We start from the raw sequence: 16,620 nt of genomic DNA on the forward strand, positions 1-16,620 counted from the left end.
ATCAGACTAAAATAGACAGGGTCAGAATTGAAACGAAACAGTCGGCCCCCAATACATTGTTTTCAGTTCGCAAACGGTTTTGACACAGGGGCTGGCAAAATCTTCTGCTGCATTGAAAACTTTCCACTGGACGGGAAAACCCAGCTCCCGCCCAGCTCCAGTCTAGACTTCCAGGCCAACCCTTCCTCCCATCTTTCAGAACCTTGCGGCGGTGAGTTCCACTGGCGAGCGACATCACGCGGTGTCGCTTTTGCTTCGCAATCGGCCAGTGGGTGCAGCTAACTGGGTGGTGTCTGACTAAATCTGGATCTGCGCTGGGATCCGCATGGGATATCTCTGGAACAACTCACCCTCCCGCCAGCTCCTTCTCCCTGCTTCCAGCTCAGACACGGCGCCACCAAGGAGCGGACACCCAGCGACGAGGAGTGGCCTTTACTGGGCCAACTTCTGCTGCTGGAGGAGACCAGCTTTTGCATTCCACAGAGCCTGGAAAGCCACACCAACCCTGCAAGGAAATCGGCAACTGTTTCCGGGTTGGGCTCTGTTTCCACCTGGGGTTGGCTGTGCCCCCAGCCCTGCCGAGAACACGGCCAGACCTTTGCTTTCCAGGCGGCCTTGGTTGTTGTGGGTTTTTTTAGTTGAAAGGGGAAACTCGCGGCCTGGGGCGAAACTCTGCTGTGCGAGGCATGAGGGTGAGGTTTGCTGGGGGCGCGGGGCCTGGGTGGAGAATCTCTCTCTCTGGAGCTAGTGCTGTTCCGTCCTTTGAGCAGCCGGGCGTGGGAATGGCTGAGAGGGGAAGACCCATCAAAGCTGGCACACTAGAAGGACTCCTGGGTTCCATCCCTGGCACCGGGAGGGCAGTGGGGTCTAGTGGTTGGGGATGGGGGGGGGGAAGACTGGGAGTCAGGGTGCCTGGGTTCCATACTGGCTGTGGGAGAGGAGTGGGGTCTAGAGGCTAGAGCCGGGGGGGCTGGCAGTCAGGACTCCTGGGTTCTGTCCCCAGCTCTGGGAGGGAAGTGGAGTCTAGTGGTTAGAGCCGGGGGGCTGGGAGTCAGGATGTGAGTGAGGGGCCCGCTGCCGAAGTGACAGTCCGCAGGGCTACCGGGTGAGTAGAAATTCTCAGGGGAGCCTCCCCAGCCGAGAGCTCAGGCGGGACGAACAGGAGGGTCCTTTAACAACCGGTCCTAAACCAGCTTCAAAATTTAACAACCGGCTCCAGCTTGCCACTGGCTCTGCCATAGCCTCTGATTTTGCCGTGACCCCTTGTCCCCTCTGGCTGCAAAACCCAGCCAATGGTAGTGACCCACCCGAGGCTTACAAGGCTCCAATCAGCAGCGGCTGAAGGACTAGATGGGCCAGAGAGACCCAGCTCCCCTCAGCCGCTGGCTAGCAGGGTCGCCATGGGGCTGGCTCATGGGGCTGGCTCAGCTGTGCCGGGCAGGCGCGAGGGGAGCGAGGGCCCAGACCCCAGCACCAGGGACCGGGGCAGGTGGGGGAAGCCGCTGTCTGTGTGACACAGACACGTTGCCATCTCTTTCTCTTCCCCATCCCAGATCGGACCGGCAGGCCCATCTAGCCCAGCGTCCCGCCCGGTCCCTGTCAGCCGGGGGCTGACCCACGGGGCCCATCTGCGCTCAGCTCAGCGCCCCCCCACCTCCAATCCACCTGGTGCCTGGGGCGGGGCGGCCCCGATGCTCCCGGGGAAGGGGCTACTTTCCCCCACCTCCCCCGCCTTTGTGTTGCTTGGAGGAACGTTTCAGTTTCTGGATCCCCCAGGGGCTTGGGTTTCCGGGGTTTGGGGGGGGGCTCCCCACCACCCTCATCTCTGGCGATGCCCCTCAATCCCGACCCACAGCCCTCTGCTAGCCCAGCCCTGGTATCCCCTCATCTCCAGAGATATCCTGCAATTGCTGCATCTCCAGCCCCCACTCTGCTTGCGGCCATTCCCCCTCCGTGCCCCACCCCGGCTGCGTGGGGGGGTTGGAAGGGCATTGTAAAGCCCTGCTTAGATGGCTGGAGGCCCCCCAGCACCTGCCCCTGTCTCTGTTAGTAGTGGGGTCTACTAGTTAGAGTGTGTGTCGGGGGCGGGGGGGGTGGCCTGTCCTGCAGCACAGTGCCCCCTGCCGAGCCCCCACCCTGCTCCCCACAGCCCAGTGCCCCCTGCTGAGCCCCCACCCCTCTAGTCCAGACCCTTCTTGTCAGCGTTTTGAGCAGTTCCCAGCTTACAGGGGTGGAAGAGAATCGGGGGTTTAGCTGCTCCCTACCCCCAGCACCCTGCTGTCCTGTCCCCCTTGGGGGTGAGGTGTGCCCCCCAGGAGGGGAGAGGGTGTTGCCCGCTTCAGCCCCCTCCCCTCTGTGGGTTGCTATGGGGTGAGGGGCTCCCCCAGGGGTGCGAGCTGCACGAGTGGCATTTCCCTCCAGGATGTTTCACTGGGACGCTGCCCCTGCCCAGCTGGGCGTTAGGGGAAGGGGGGGAGCTGCAAATGCCTCAGCAAAATGGCCCCCGGGCGTGGCTCTGTGCCATCGCCGGGAGCAGGGGGCTGCTGCTCTAGCACTGGGCAGGGTCGACCTAGGCGGCAGGGGCAGCCAGGCCAGCCCGGAGGAGTGGCATTGCCACCTGGCACTTGGGCCCCTTCTACCGCAGCCACCGAACCATCCGCAGGCTGGCCGGGCCCCCCTGCAAAGTCCGACACATTCGCCTCACGAATGAGAACCTCTGTTCTAGGGGGTGGGAGTTGTTTTTCTGGGTGCTGGTCAGGTGGTACAGCAGGGGGCTGGTTGCCCGGCACTGGTCACGGGGATGCAGCAGCAGGGGGCTGGTTGCCAGGCACTGGTTGCCCGGCACTGGTCACGGGGATGCAACCGCAGGGGGCTGGTTGCCAGGCACTGGTTGCCCGGCACTGGTCACGGGGATGCAGCCGCAGGGGGCTGGTTGCCAGGCACTGGTTGCCCGGCACTGGTCACGGGGATGCAGCCGCAGGGGGCTGGTTGCCCGGCACTGGTTGCCCGGCACTGGTCACAAGGATACAACAGCAGGGGGCTGGTTGCCAGGCACTGGTTGCCCGGCACTGGTCACGGGGATGCAGCCGCAGGGGGCTGGTTGCCAGGCACTGGTTGCCCGGCACTGGTCACGGGGATGCAGCAGCAGGGGGCTGGTTGCCAGGCACTGGTTGCCCAGCACTGGTCACGGGGATGCAGCCGCAGGGGGCTGGTTGCCGGCACTGCTTGCCCGGCGCTGGTCACGGGGATGCAGCAGCAGAGGGGGCTGGTTGCCAGGCACTGGTTGCCCGGCACTGGTCACGGGGATGCAGGAGCAGGGGGCTGGTTGCCAGGCACTGGTCACGGGGATGCAGCAGCAGGGGGCTGGTTGCCCAGCACTGTCATGGGGATGCAGCAGCAGGGGGCTGGTTGCCAGGCACTGGTTGCCCGGCACTGGTCACAGGGATGCAGCAGCAGGGGGCTGGTTGCCAGGCACTGGTTGCCTGGCGCTGGTCACGGGGATGCAGCAGCAGGGGGCTGGTTGCCCAGCACTGTCATGGGGATGCAGCAGCAGGGGGCTGGTTGCCAGGCACTGGTTGGCCGGCACTGGTCACGGGGATGCAGCCGCAGAGGGGGCTGGTTGTCAGGCACTGGTTGCCCGGCACTGGTCACGGGGATGCAGCAGCAGGGGGCTGGTTGCCCAGCACTGTCATGGGGATGCAGCAGCAGGGGGCTGGTTGCCAGGCACTGGTTGCCCGGCACTGGTCACGGGGATGCAGCCGCAGGGGGCTGGTTGCCAGGCACTGGTTGCCCGGCACTGGTCACGGGGATGCAGCAGCAGGGGGCTGGTTGCCAGGCACTGGTTGCCCGGCACTGGTCACGGGGATGCAGCAGCAGGGGGCTGGTTGCCAGGCACTGGTTGCCCGGCACTGGTCACGGGGATGCAGCAGCAGGGGGCTGGTTGCCAGGCACTGGTTGCCCGGCACTGGTCACGGGGATGCAGCAGCAGGGGGCTGGTTGCCAGGCACTGGTTGCCCGGCACTGGTCACGGGGATGCAGCAGCAGGGGGCTGGTTGCCAGGCACTGGTTGCCCGGCACTGGTCACGGGGATGCAGCCGCAGGGGGCTGGTTGCCCGGCGCTGGTCACGGGGATGCAGCAGCAGAGGGGGCTGGTTGCCCGGCGCTGGTCACGGGGATGCAGCAGCAGGGGGCTGGTTGCCCGGCGCTGGTCACGGGGATGCAGCAGCAGGGGGCTGGTTGCCCGGCGCTGGTCACGGGGATGCAGCCGCAGGGGGCTGGTTGCCCGGCGCTGGTCACGGGGATGCAGCAGCAGGGGGCTGGTTGCCCAGCACTGTCATGGGGATGCAGCAGCAGGGGGCTGGTTGCCCGGCGCTGGTCACGGGGATGCAGCAGCAGAGGGGGCTGGTTGCTGGGCGCTGGCGAGATGCAAGGGGCGAGGGGAGCCGGCGCTGACGGAAGGGGACGCTGTGCCTTTAACAGCGGGGCTGTGTGGGCCCTGCCCCCTGCTTTGCATATTCATGAGGCCCGGGGGCCGCTCCCAGCCTGGGCGAGCGGCCGTGCTGGGCTGCAGGGACCCGCCAGCCACCGCCCCGCGCGGCTCCCGGCACCGGCCCCCGGGCAGCCGAGAGGGCCGGGGGTGGGGGGCTGCCCGGTCCAGCGGTATCCCGGCAACCAGCATCCGGCTGTATCCCGGCAACCAGCGCCCGGGCAACCGGCCCCGAGCTGCATCCCGGCGCCGGGTACCAGCCCAGCCTGGATTCCCGAGCTGGGGGTTTGCTTTCGCCACCTGGACCTTCAACCCCAAGCGGGGAGGGGTCTGGCACCCCCCTCCCCGTCCCAGGGAGTTTTGGCCCGATCCTGAGCGTGCCCTCCCCGGGGGCAGAATTGGGACCCGGGGCGGGTCCAGAATCGGTACCTGAGGCCCCCCCCCGCTCCTGAACGACCCCCCTTCCCGGCGCCAGACGCTGCTTTGGGGTCAGTCAGAGGGGGCAGCCCCCTCCACTTCCTGTATCAGCAGCGAGCTAAAACCCTGGGGTGTCTCAGGTGTCCTGGCTCTGGGGAGACGCAGCTACCCCCCCCGCATTGCCTGACCCTCCACATTGCCTTGCACCCCCCCCAGCACTGCATCGACACTCACCCCCTCTGACCTCAAATCCAGGCTGGATATTTTACAGCCCGCCCTCCCCCCGCCCCACTTCCCAGCTACGGAGGAAAGCCTGGGGCGAGCCCCGGATAGGGAGCAGCGAGGCGCTGGTTCTTGGGGTGCTGCTGGGGTTCACCACAGCAGCAGCTGGAGGGGAGAGCTCCTGGCACTCAGATCCCCTCAATATTTTTTGGGGAGGATTTGCCTTAGCCATCCAGGCTCGGGCTCAGACTCAGGACCCTCAAGCTGGGAGATCGGAGCCAGCAAGGATGGCTGAGCCCTGGCGTTAGCCAGCTTGGCACCCCCACCCCGACCTGAGCCCAGACCCCCGTCCAGCCGGATGCTCCTGAAGGTTTATGGCTCGCTGGAACCGAAGCGTGAGGTAGGTGGGCCCCTCCCTTTGGCTGTGACTTGCCGGGGCTGCCATCGCTGGGTGGGGGCAGGGCTGATGGGACGTGGTGGGGAGGAGGCAAGGCCATCTCAGGGAGATGTTGGACAGGGGCACGAGGAGTCAGCTGGGCGCTTGTCCTCTTGTCGTTAGCCTGCGGAACTCACCGCCACAGGGTTTTGACTGGGGCAAAGGTGGCGGGAGATGTCTGTGGATGAGAGCGACCTCCTCTGGGGAGGGGGAGCCACCCCCAGGCGTCAGGGCACGGTTGTCTTGTGGCGGGTGGGCAGCATGGAGAGGCTAGTGCTGAGGGAACATTGGGGGTGAAGGGGGTGGGGAACTGTCCTGCCATGGTTCCCCCTCCACCATCGTTGCAAAATTCAACTAAAATCACAAGCCTGTCATTCCACCCCGGACCCCACTTTGGCGGCCGAACTGGGGCAGCAGCATGGCCTGATGGTGGGGGAGGGGCTCGCCCTGGCAGGAGGAAGGGCCAGTCTGGCCGCACATTCCCCCCCCCCCCCCCCCCAGCTGCGAATCTCCCCCACATCCCGCCTGGGGCTCATTGATTTCACGGTTTGTCCATCCCCAGCAGAGACTTGAGGGGGGGAGGGTGTAGTCTGGACCCCCCATTACCCATAATTCCGTGGGGCTCGGGGGGCATCCTGCAGAGCACATGTGGGTCATGCCTGATTTGCCCCACTGCCCTGAGGGGGTGAAGCTGAGGATCTATCCTGGCAGTGGGAGGGGTGCATTGCATTGGGACTCACTGATGCTTCCTCCCCTCCGGTGGGGAGTTGGTGGGGGGGAGGGCACAGGCCAGGAGTTAAATCCCCACCGCCCAGGGCCAGAGATCCCTGTACAGCCGGCTCCGAATCCTCCCCATACATAGGGGGCAGGGTGTGTCTATGAACAGGGGTCGCGCGGCCTAACCAGCTCCCGCCACGAATCCCCCCCCACCGAGCATGGGGGGTGGGAGAAGTGTGTTGGGGCAAGGCAGCTGGAAGGGGCTGTCAGAGGTGTGTGTGGGGGTGGAGGGCATGAGGGAGGGAGGCTGTCAGGGCAGGGGGAGTTAGAGGGCACGAGGGGGTGACAGTGGGCTTGAAGGGGGGGCTGTATTGGGGCAGTAGATGGTATGTTGGGGAGTGAAAGGGGCATGGGGGTGTTTAGGGGGCATAGAGCATGTGTCGGGGGGCATATGGGTTTTGGGGCATTGGCAGGTGTGGGGGGCAGTAGGCCCTGAGGGTGTTTGGGGGCGGGGCACATTGGGGCAAGGGGTGGGGGGAGGGGCAGCGGCCTGGTCACATCCCACCACCAGAGGCATCATTCAGGGGCCGGGGGGGGGGGGGGGGGAGGGGCACCAGAGCTGCCGGGGAGAGGTCACCATACCTGGGCAGGACAGCCGGGCCCAGAGGTCTGATCTGTGACGGAGAGGCGGGATACCGGGTTAGATGGGCCCATGGGCCAGAGAGAGCTACCCGAGTGGAGACGCAGCTGGGAGCCCCCCACCCCCAGCTGGGCCCAGGAGGTGCCGCTGGGAGCTGCGGTGGCTTCAGGCTGTCGTTGAGGGTCTGATCCGGTGGGGCCCAGCTTTCGGGGCCGGTTCCGATGGGGTTTGTGTTGCCTTCCAACAGGCAAGACTCCCAGCGTCCTGGGCCAAAAGCACAAGATTTCCCCCAGAACCAGAACATCAAAACCCATCTGGGTCCGAGTCGGCCCCACAACTGGACTGATGAGGGGCCAGCTGGGATCTTGGGACAGGAACCCAACCCAGATTCCAAAGGGGTCAGATATGAGGTTAGAGGAGCTCCTGGGAATCAGGGAGCCCAAGGCCAGGATACCTGGGGGCTACGGGCTGGGATCGAGGGTCATTGGTAGAGCTGTGGGGCAGAGCCCAGGGCTGGGATACCTGGGGGCTGTGGGTTGGGATTGAGGGGCATCGGTGCGAATGAAGAAGTATCACTGAGATGCAAGAGCAGGGAAAGGGTGTCAGGACTCCTGGGTTCTGTTCCCAGCCGCAGAAGGGAGTATTACCAAGGGGTGACAGATGCGGCATGGCCTGGGAATTAGGACTCCTGGGTTCCATTCCTGGCTGGATGCTGGATGATGCCTCAGTTTCCCCATCTGTGAAATGGGGCGTGAGATACAGCCCCCCCCGCCCCCCCACTGCGAAGGACCCAGCCAGCCATCCCAGCTGACGCGGGTCAGCCATGCTGGCGTCCCGCCCACGCCTACAATGCTGGGTGAGATCTGATCAAAGCCCCCTTTGAACCCGGTACGGCTCTGTGCTGGCGGGGCGGGGGGGGTTGTCCCTGGCAGACCCTGCCCCTGCCTTCCCCTATGTGGGCTGCAGGGGTGGGGGTTGGGGGCGTTGTCAGGAGGCTAATCAGCTTGCTCAGCCCTGTGTGTGTCATGATAGCCTTGGATTCCCCAATTAAACCCAGCGGGCGAGTGGGGGCGAGCTGGGAATCCAAACAAAGCTGCAGGTTCCTGCTGCAAAGCAGGTGGGGGACACAGGACAGACCAGAGGCAGGAGACTGGCTCAGAGCCCCGGGCTCCCCTCACTCCCGACCCACAGCCCCCTGCCAGCCCAGCCCCGGGCTCCCTCCCCCCGCAGCTCTGCCCGTGCCCCTCACTCCCGACCCGCAGCCCCCTGCCAGCCCAGCCCCGGGCTCCCTCCCCCCGCAGCTCTGCCCGTGCCCCTCACTCCCGACCTGCAGCCCCCTGCCAGCCCAGCCCCGGGCTCACACTCCCCCCGAGCTCTGCCCTGGGCTCCCGTCCCCCCACCCAGCTCTGCCCGTGCCCCTCACTCCCGACCTGCAGCCCCCTGCCAGCCCAGCCCCGGGCTCCCTCCCCCCCCAGCTCTGCCCGTGCCCCTCACTCCTGACCCGCAGCCCCCTGCCAGCCCAGCCCCGGGCTCCCACCCCCCACCCAGCTCTGCCCGTGCCCCTCACTCCCGACCCGCAGCCCCCTGCCAGCCCAGCCCCGGGCTCACACTCCCCCCGAGCTCTGCCCTGGGCTCCCGTCCCCCCACCCAGCTCTGCCCGTGCCCCTCACTCCCGACCTGCAGCCCCCTGCCAGCCCAGCCCCGGGCTCCCTCCCCCCCAGCTCTGCCCGTGCCCCTCACTCCCGACCTGCAGCCCCCTGCCAGCCCAGCCCCGGGCTCCCTCCCCCCACAGCTCTGCCCGTGCCCCTCACTCCCGACCCGCAGCCCCCTGCCAGCCCAGCCCCGGGCTCACACTCCCCCCGAGCTCTGCCCTGGGCTCCCGTCCCCCCCCAGCTCTGCCCGTGCCCCTCACTCCCGACCTGCAGCCCCCTGCCAGCCCAGCCCCGGGCTCCAGCCCCCCAGCCCCCCCCGAGCTCTGCCCATGCCCCTCACTCCCAACCCGCAGCCCCCTGCCAGCCCAGACCCGGGCTCCAGACACCCCCCAGCTCTGCCGGTGCCCCTCACTCCCGACTCGCAGCCCCCTGCCAGCCCAGCCCTGGGCTCCCCACCCCGCTCTCCAGTCTTGTCCAGACTGACGTTGGCCGGGTTTAACTATCCTGGTCTAGTTCCGGCAGCCCGACCCCTCCAGTGAGGCTGCGTTTAGAGGGGGATAAAGGTGCGTATCGCAGTACGGCCGCCCCGGTGTGGGAAGGGGAATGGGTTCCCTTGATCCGGATAGACCTGCGTCCACACTGGGGGATTACTGGCTCACGTCACCCAGCTTCCCTTCCCAAGCAGGAGCACTGGAACTGTCTCTAGCGCTAGACAGGGCAGCGGGGGTCTGCTGGCCTCCTGTGACCCCGAGCGTTCGACTCTCCGGAGCCCGGCCTCCCCCAAAACCATGAGCCTGGGTTCAAAGAAAACCTGGGAAACGTTCGTCTTCTTTGTGCCCGAGCCACCTCGGGGGCGCGTTGGAGCTTTTCTCTGCGGCTGCGAGGGATAGAGATGCGCTTTCGTTGAATCTCATGATTCCGGCAGCTGGGGCTTTGAGAAGAGACCGAAAAGCTGCAAGAGGTGCCACTTGGCTGCCCGTTTGGCCTGAGCAAAGGAGGGACCCCCCCACCCCCGAGCTCAACGCCCACACGGCTCCTTCGGAGGAACTCCCGCACTGATGCGTCCCCACGCAGCGCCGCTCCGGAGCCGCTGTGTGACGGACTCTCCCTTGTTTCAACTCGTCGGAAACTTTCTGGCGCCGCGGGTCCTTGTGCCATTAAGCCAAGCCACATGGCTCCTAATTACGTCGTTAATTTGTTAATTAGCAGGCGATGGCTCAAGGTGCTTCCCGGCCGTGACCCCGGCTTTCCAGACCCCTGCTTGGCGGCAGTCTTGAATGGAATGAGACTGCTTCAGAATTCAAACCCCCAAACTTCCAGGTTTTTCCTTCTGGAAATTTGTTTGTCTCCCCGGACGTAGGTGCAGGGGGGTTTGTTTTTGTAGGGTAGCTTGGGAGCTGTCGGCTTGTGTGCATAGGTTTGTTAGAGTAGGGTCTCATGCGAGGGCCGGGTGGCATGAGTTTGTTGTACCATGATTGTTATTGTAGGGTCGCTGTCAGAACCGAGCTGGTGCGTTTTGATTTTTAAAACACAGTCCAGGCGGAGTAGATCCTGCTCTTCTCTGGGATAAGCCAGAGTGACTCCGGATTGATGCTGGGCTCAGAATCTGGCCCATCCCAGGATGCACTTCCATGCCCCCGATGCTGAGTGGGGGTGGATGAGGTGCGTGTGTCGGGGGAATGAGGAGGATTGAGGAGATGCTGGGGGGGGCACAGCTTGCTGCCCCCTCCCTCCCCGTGCCATGCACGTAGCCTGGTGCTGCCCCAGCTGCTCCTGCCTCTTCTGCCAGGCGGCCCCACTGCCCGGCTCCCCCTGGGCTCCCCAGCTGCTGCCCCCCGAATCTGCACCAGGACTGAGTTGTCCCAGCTCTGCCAAGTCCTCAGTGCGTCGGGACAGGGGAGGGCTTTGGGCAGCTGCTTCTGGACCCCAGTCGCCTCCCTCACTTTGTTCCTGGGGGCTGCTGGGAGAGGCTTGCGGGGGTGTGTGTCCCAGGGGCTGCTGGGAAAGGAGTCTGGGGGTGCGCACCCTGGGGGCTGCTGGGAAAGGTGGGAGGGGGCGTACCCTGGGGGCTGCTGGGAAGGGTCTCTGTGTGTGTGCGCGTGCGCCCTGGGGGCTGCTGGGAAAGGAGTCTGGGAGGGGTGGGGGGAGAGTGTGTGCCCCTGGGCTTAAAGGGGAGGATCTGTGGATAAAGGGTTACTTGGCCCATTTTATAGGGTAGGTAACTGAGGCACAGAAAGGGCAGGTTAATAGCCCAAAGCCACGCAGTGAGTCAGTTCTAAAATGGGGCATGGAACCCAGGAGTCCAGCCCCCCTGCTCTCACCACTAGCCCCCACTCCCCTCCCAGAGCCAGGGATAGAACCCAGGAGTCCTGGCTCCCAGCCCCCCCTGTTCTCACCACTGGACCCCACTTCCCCTCCAGGAGCTGGGTGTGGTGCAGGCTGCCCCCTGCTGGTGAAGGAGGACGCAGTCCCGGGTAAGAAAGGCTTCGCTGTCACCTGGCCCGTCTCTCTCCCTCTCTCCCTGCAGCCGGGCCCCCTGACGGCACCATGGAGCGCCTGCTGCTCTACGCCCTGGCCCTCTGCCTGGGCCCCTCCCGCGCCCAGCTGTGCCCCCCCCGCTGCGCGTGCCAGAACCTGTCCCCCTCGCTGGCCGTCCTGTGCGCCCGTGCCGGGCTGCTCTTCGTGCCCGGGCTCCTCGACCGGCGCACGGCCGAGCTGCGGCTGACGGACAACTTCATCGCAGCCGTGCGGCGCCGGGACTTCGCCAACATGACGCGGCTGGTGCACCTGACCCTCTCCCGCAACGCCATCCGCCAGCTGGTGCCCTTCGCCTTCGCCGACCTGCGCGGCCTGCGGGCCCTCCACCTGGACGGCAACCGCCTGCCGGCCATCGGGGCCCAGCAGCTCCGGGGCTTGCCCAACCTGCGCCACCTCATTCTGGGCAACAACCAGCTGCAGGCCGTGGCGCCCGGCGCCTTCGACGACTTCGCCGGCACCCTGGAGGACCTGGACCTGTCCTACAACAACCTGGCCCGGCTGCCCTGGGAGACCATCCGTCGCCTTAGCAACGTCAACTCCCTCAGCCTGGACCACAACCTCATCGCCCACGTGCCCCAAGGCGTCTTCGCCGACCTGCACAAGCTGGCCCGGCTGGACATGACCTCCAACCGGCTGAAGAAGATCCCCCCGGACCCGCTTTTCCTCCGCCTGCCTGTCTACGCCAAGTCGAAGGGCTCGCCCCTCTCCTCCCTGGTGCTTAGCTTCGGGGGCAACCCCTTGCACTGCAACTGCGAGCTGCTCTGGCTCCGACGCCTGGCGCGCGAGGACGACCTGGAGACCTGCGCCTCTCCGCCCGAGCTCCTGGGCAAGTCCTTCTGGAGCGTCCCCGAGGAGGAGTTCATCTGCCAGCCGCCCGTCATCACCCGCCACACGGGCCGGCTGGCGGTGACGGAGGGCCAGGGGGCCACCTTGCGCTGCCGCGGGGCGGGCGACCCCGAGCCGGCGGTTCACTGGCTGTCTCCGGAGGGGAAGCTGGTGGCCAACGGCTCCCGGACGCTGGCCTACGAGAACGGCAGCCTGGAGATCCTGGTGACCGCCATCCAGGACGCCGGCACCTTCACCTGCGTGGCTTCCAACGCCGCCGGCGAGGCCACCGCCTCCGTGGAGCTGCGGGTCAGCCCCTTGCCCCAGCTCGTCAACGGCACCCGCCCCCCGGCGCCCGGGCCCTCCGATATCCTCACCTTGGCCAAGGCGGGCGCCGACGGGAGCTCCGCCCCGCGGGATGCGGGGGTCCTGGCCTCCGAGCTCTCGGCATCCTCCGCCCTCATTCGCTGGGTCCCGCCGCGGCCCGGGCCCGGCGTCCGCATGTACCAGATCCAGTATAACAGCTCCTCCGACGAGACCCTGGTATACAGGTGAGTCCATGCCGCTGGGCAGGGGGCGCCGGGCTGGGGGGGTCTGAGTGGTTCTGGCCTGGGTTGGGCAATGGGTCTCACCTGGGTGGCTCTGGGCCGGTGGGGTTAGAGGGGTGGATCCTGCCGGCTGGCTCTGGACTGGGAGGGTCCCATCTGGGTGGCTCTGGGCTGGAGGGTCCTGTCTGGTTGGCTCTGGGCTGGAGGTTTTGGGGGGGTGTATTCCATCTGGGTGGCTCTTAGCCAGGGGCAGGGCCGTGCTAGCCAACGTGGAGGAGGGTAGCAGGGTAGCTGTGGGGCGGGGGAGGGTAGCAGGGTGGCCATGGGGCGGGGTGGGGGGGTGGAGGAGGGTAGCAGGGTGGTCGGGGGGCAGAGGCAAAGTGGGGGAAGGGCCGCAGTGGAGTAGGGGGGCATGAAGTCCAGGTGGGGCAGGGATCCCGGCTGCAGGCACCGCTCACCACTCCCTTTCCCGCCCCGCAGGATGATCCCCCCACCCAGCCGGGCCTTCCTGGTGAAGGACCTGGCGGCGGGGCGGGCCTACGACCTGTGTGTGCTGGCCGTCTACGACGACGGGCCGACGGCGCTGATGGCCACCAGGGTGGTGGGCTGCGTCCACTTCAGCACCCGGCCCGGCTCCCCGCAGTGCCGCTCCCTGCATGCCCACTTCCTGGGCGGCACCATGATCATCATCATCGGCGGGATCATCGTCGCCTCCGTCCTGCTCTTTATCATCATCCTCATGATCCGCTACAAGGCCCACGGAGGGAACAAGAAGGCCCAGGTCAGCAACGTCTATTCCCAGACCAACGGCGGGCACCCCCCGGCCTCCTGGGCACAGGACCGGGCCGACGACAGGGCCAGGGAACTCAACGGGGTGGCCCCAAGCAAGGACTGCGAGAAGGGGCTGGCCACCCGTGGCCAAGAGGTGGGCGTGGGAGAGGCACCCTCTCCCAGGAGGAGGAAGTGGTCAAGGACTAGTCTAGACCTCCAGACCAACTGCCCCGCACCTGGCCGAGCCGAGGAACAAGGTAACGGGGTCTTACGGGCGTGGTGAGGATCTGCCTGGAGGAGGCAGGGTTTCATGTCACGCATGGTGCAGGACGCTCCATGCATCTTCCATGAGTGGTCCTTGCAAGCATCATGCTTGATACCTGTATGACTCATGCCCACGTGGGTAGCCTGTGCATACATTCCTGCAGCTCTCCATATTCCTGATGGATGAACCTGTTTCTTTCTTCCCCTCGTCCCTCGCCCAGATGACCGAGGCCTTCCACTGCAGCCAGGCTACTCTGGAGAGTGCCCTCCCCTAGCTGGAGGAGAACAATATCAGACTCCAGCAAGAGCCACCAGAGGGTCCTGTCTAGCTCAGCCCCCCAGGCGCCTAGCTAGGGGCGTTCCCTATGGGTCCTTCTCCAGGGTTGGGGCCTCTCTGAGCGACATTGACCCTCGCGGCCCGGGCAGGGGCTGGGGGATGGAAACTAAGCAAAGGGTTTGGAAAGCAAGGATTGGAGAGGTCTGTAAAGAGTTAAAAAGGGAGGGGAACAGGCACCTGGATGCTATGGGGATGGATGGATGGATGGATGGGCGGATGGATGGAGACTGGGTAAACGGATGGGTAGATCCCTGCCGTCCATGGAAAGGTGGGTAGATGGAAAGGTAGCAGAGGGGCAGATAGATGCATACTGCAGGTGGCTGCATGCGTGGATGGATAGAAACATAATGTGGATGGATGGATAGTTTGGGTGAAAGGACAAATGGGTAGACATAATGCAGATGAGTGGGTGGGTAACATGGACAGATGGTGGATCATGCGTGTGCTTGGGGAGGATGGGTAATGCAGACGGGTGGATGGACAGATGGATGGACCAGTGGATGGACCAGGTAATGCAGACGGGTAGGTGGATGGATGGATAATGCAGATGGGTGGATGGACGGACAGATGGATGGATGGGTAATGCAGGAGGATGGGTGGGAAGAGGAAAGGATTCATCGATAATGCAGATGTGTGGGTGATTGGATGGATGGATGGATGGGTAATGCAGATGAGTGGAAGGTTGGGTGGACAGATGTATGTATGTATGTATGGGTAATGCAGACGGGTGGATGGATGGATGGATGGATGGATGGGTAATGCAGACGGGTGGATGGATGGAGGGGTAATACAAATGGGTGGATGGATGGACGGAGGGGTAATGCAGACGGGTGGATGGACGGATCGATGGATGGATGAGTAATGCAGACGGCTGGGTGGCTGGCTGGCTGGCTGGACAGACAGACTTGTTCCAAGCAGCTCGAGCAGGCCCCGTCCCGTCACTGCTCCAGCACCCAACCAACTCGCCGTGTTTGTCCCCTTTTTGGCAGCCCCCCCGGCAGCAGCGCCCCCTGTGGGCGAGAGGAGATGTGCCGGCGAATGGACCGATGTGAAGATCTGAGCATCTTACCCAGCTGGAGCGTGGCCGAGCTGTCAGGGGCGCCCCCAGGTGTGGGGACTGCGTCACCCAGGGAGGCCGGGGGGATGCCGGGAGCTGCTGCACCGAGCGTCTCCACCGGGGGCACTGTTACTGTTTCATCTGCAGAGGGTGATGGGGGAAAGCAGAGGAATGGGGGTTGGGGGGGAGCTGGGAGCGTGACACTGACCCTCTGCCCTGCACCTAAGAGCTGAGCAGTGGGTGCCAAGATTGCCCACGGTGACTCCGGATCGACCCCGGGTGGCTGAACTCAGAACCCGGCCTGGCCCCATTGCAGTCAGGGGGTGACTCCAGATCGACCCCGGGAGGCTGAGCTCAGAACCCGGCCTGGCCCCATTGCATTCGGTGGTTTCAGACCCATAGGCTGAGGGGATCGGAGTGGCAGGATCTGCTGGGGTCATTGGGGCTCCATTGTGCCCCTCCCCAGACCCTCTCTGCCCCCTCGCTGCCCCACATCCTGAGGGTCCATCTCTGCCCAGTCTCACCTTCTTTCTTCTTCTTCTTCTCTCCAGATCCCCATGGTCACCAGATCCAGTGGGAACCCCCTCCCTGCCCCTCCAGGGTTCCCATTTCACGCCCCTCACCCAGCAGCCCGGACCACCTGGGACCCTGGGAGCCGGACAGTGCCCGCTCCTCCCCCACACGGAGCGGGGCCTGTGAGGGGGTGTGCCCAGACAGGCGGTGAGTGCGGGACCTGAGGCCGGGGGGGTCGTCTCCCTAGAGCCTGAGCCCCCTGGCCCTGATCCGGGGTGGGGGGAGGCATCTCCAGCAACTCAGTTCCCCTCCCTGTGGACCCCTGCTTTGACCCAGACTCCAGGGCCACAACCCACAGGGATGGGGAGGAGATGGGGGGTGGCCTGCTCCCCTTCAGAGCCCGACTGCCTTTCTGCCCCCCTTTTGCCCCTCCCTGCCCCCCCTCAGCGCTCAGCCCCCAGGCACTGACCCCATCTCTCTCTCTGTTTCAGGGCTTTTGCCATGGACCCCGTTTCTCCAGGGGATGGCGCTGCCTACCCCTGCCCTGGCTCAGGGTTTGTCCTGGGCTCACGTGACTCGCCCCGTGCTGGGGCGGGAGCTCCTGCAACCCCCCCCCCAAACCCCTGCTCTTGCCTGAAGCCCCGGCAGCTGGTTTTCTATGACCTCCCCCCCCCCCCAGTTTTCGAATGGTGTCTGTAATTTTCTAATAAACACACCTGCTCCGAGTGGGCCCTGGCTGGGAGCTGTCGCTGAACTGGGGGGATCACTAGGGCGGCTGGGGCTCACTGTCAGAAGGGGGTGGTCAGGGCAGGGTCATGGGCTGGGGGTTATTATAGCGGGGTGGGGATGGACCGCTGTCTGGGGGGCATTGGGGGACGGTCAGTGTCGGGGGGCACCAGAGTGAGGAGCTGGGGGTGGTCGCTGCATAGGGGGGATTGAACTGGGGGAGGGGGTGTCACTGCCCTGGAAAATCATTGCAGCAAAGAAGGGGGACTTGTCACCTCTGGGGAGTTGTCCCTAGTGATGAGAGCGGGAGTGGGGGCTGGGAGCCAGGACTCCTGGGTTCCCCTCCCCTTCCCCACCTCCCATATGGGATCATGGGGCCTTCCCGCAACCTGCTTTGCAGACCCAGAGGTAGTCTCCTCCCAGCCTGGCCTCTATCTCCAGCTGAACCCAGGGAGCGTCTTTCCCCCTGTC

At 65.3% G+C, this 16,620-nt stretch overlaps 1 protein-coding gene across 1 annotated transcript; it reads left to right on the plus strand.

Annotated features, from left to right (window-relative positions):
- Positions 1-4,459: 4,459 nt before the first annotated feature.
- LOC140902127 (leucine-rich repeat and fibronectin type III domain-containing protein 1-like protein) lies at positions 4,460-16,129 on the plus strand. The gene is made up of 6 exons (XM_073321850.2): positions 4,460-5,525; positions 11,098-12,484; positions 12,962-13,509; positions 14,843-14,961; positions 15,462-15,630; positions 15,915-16,129. The coding sequence occupies exons 2-4, from the start codon at positions 11,118-11,120 to the stop codon at positions 14,911-14,913; spliced, it is 1,986 nt and encodes a 661-aa protein (XP_073177951.2). The 5' UTR covers positions 4,460-5,525; positions 11,098-11,117; the 3' UTR covers positions 14,914-14,961; positions 15,462-15,630; positions 15,915-16,129.
- The last annotated feature ends 491 nt before the right edge of the window (positions 16,130-16,620 follow it).

This window comes from Lepidochelys kempii, chromosome 23, assembly GCF_965140285.1.
Source record: "Lepidochelys kempii isolate rLepKem1 chromosome 23, rLepKem1.hap1, whole genome shotgun sequence".
Classification (NCBI taxonomy): Eukaryota; Metazoa; Chordata; order Testudines; family Cheloniidae; genus Lepidochelys; species Lepidochelys kempii.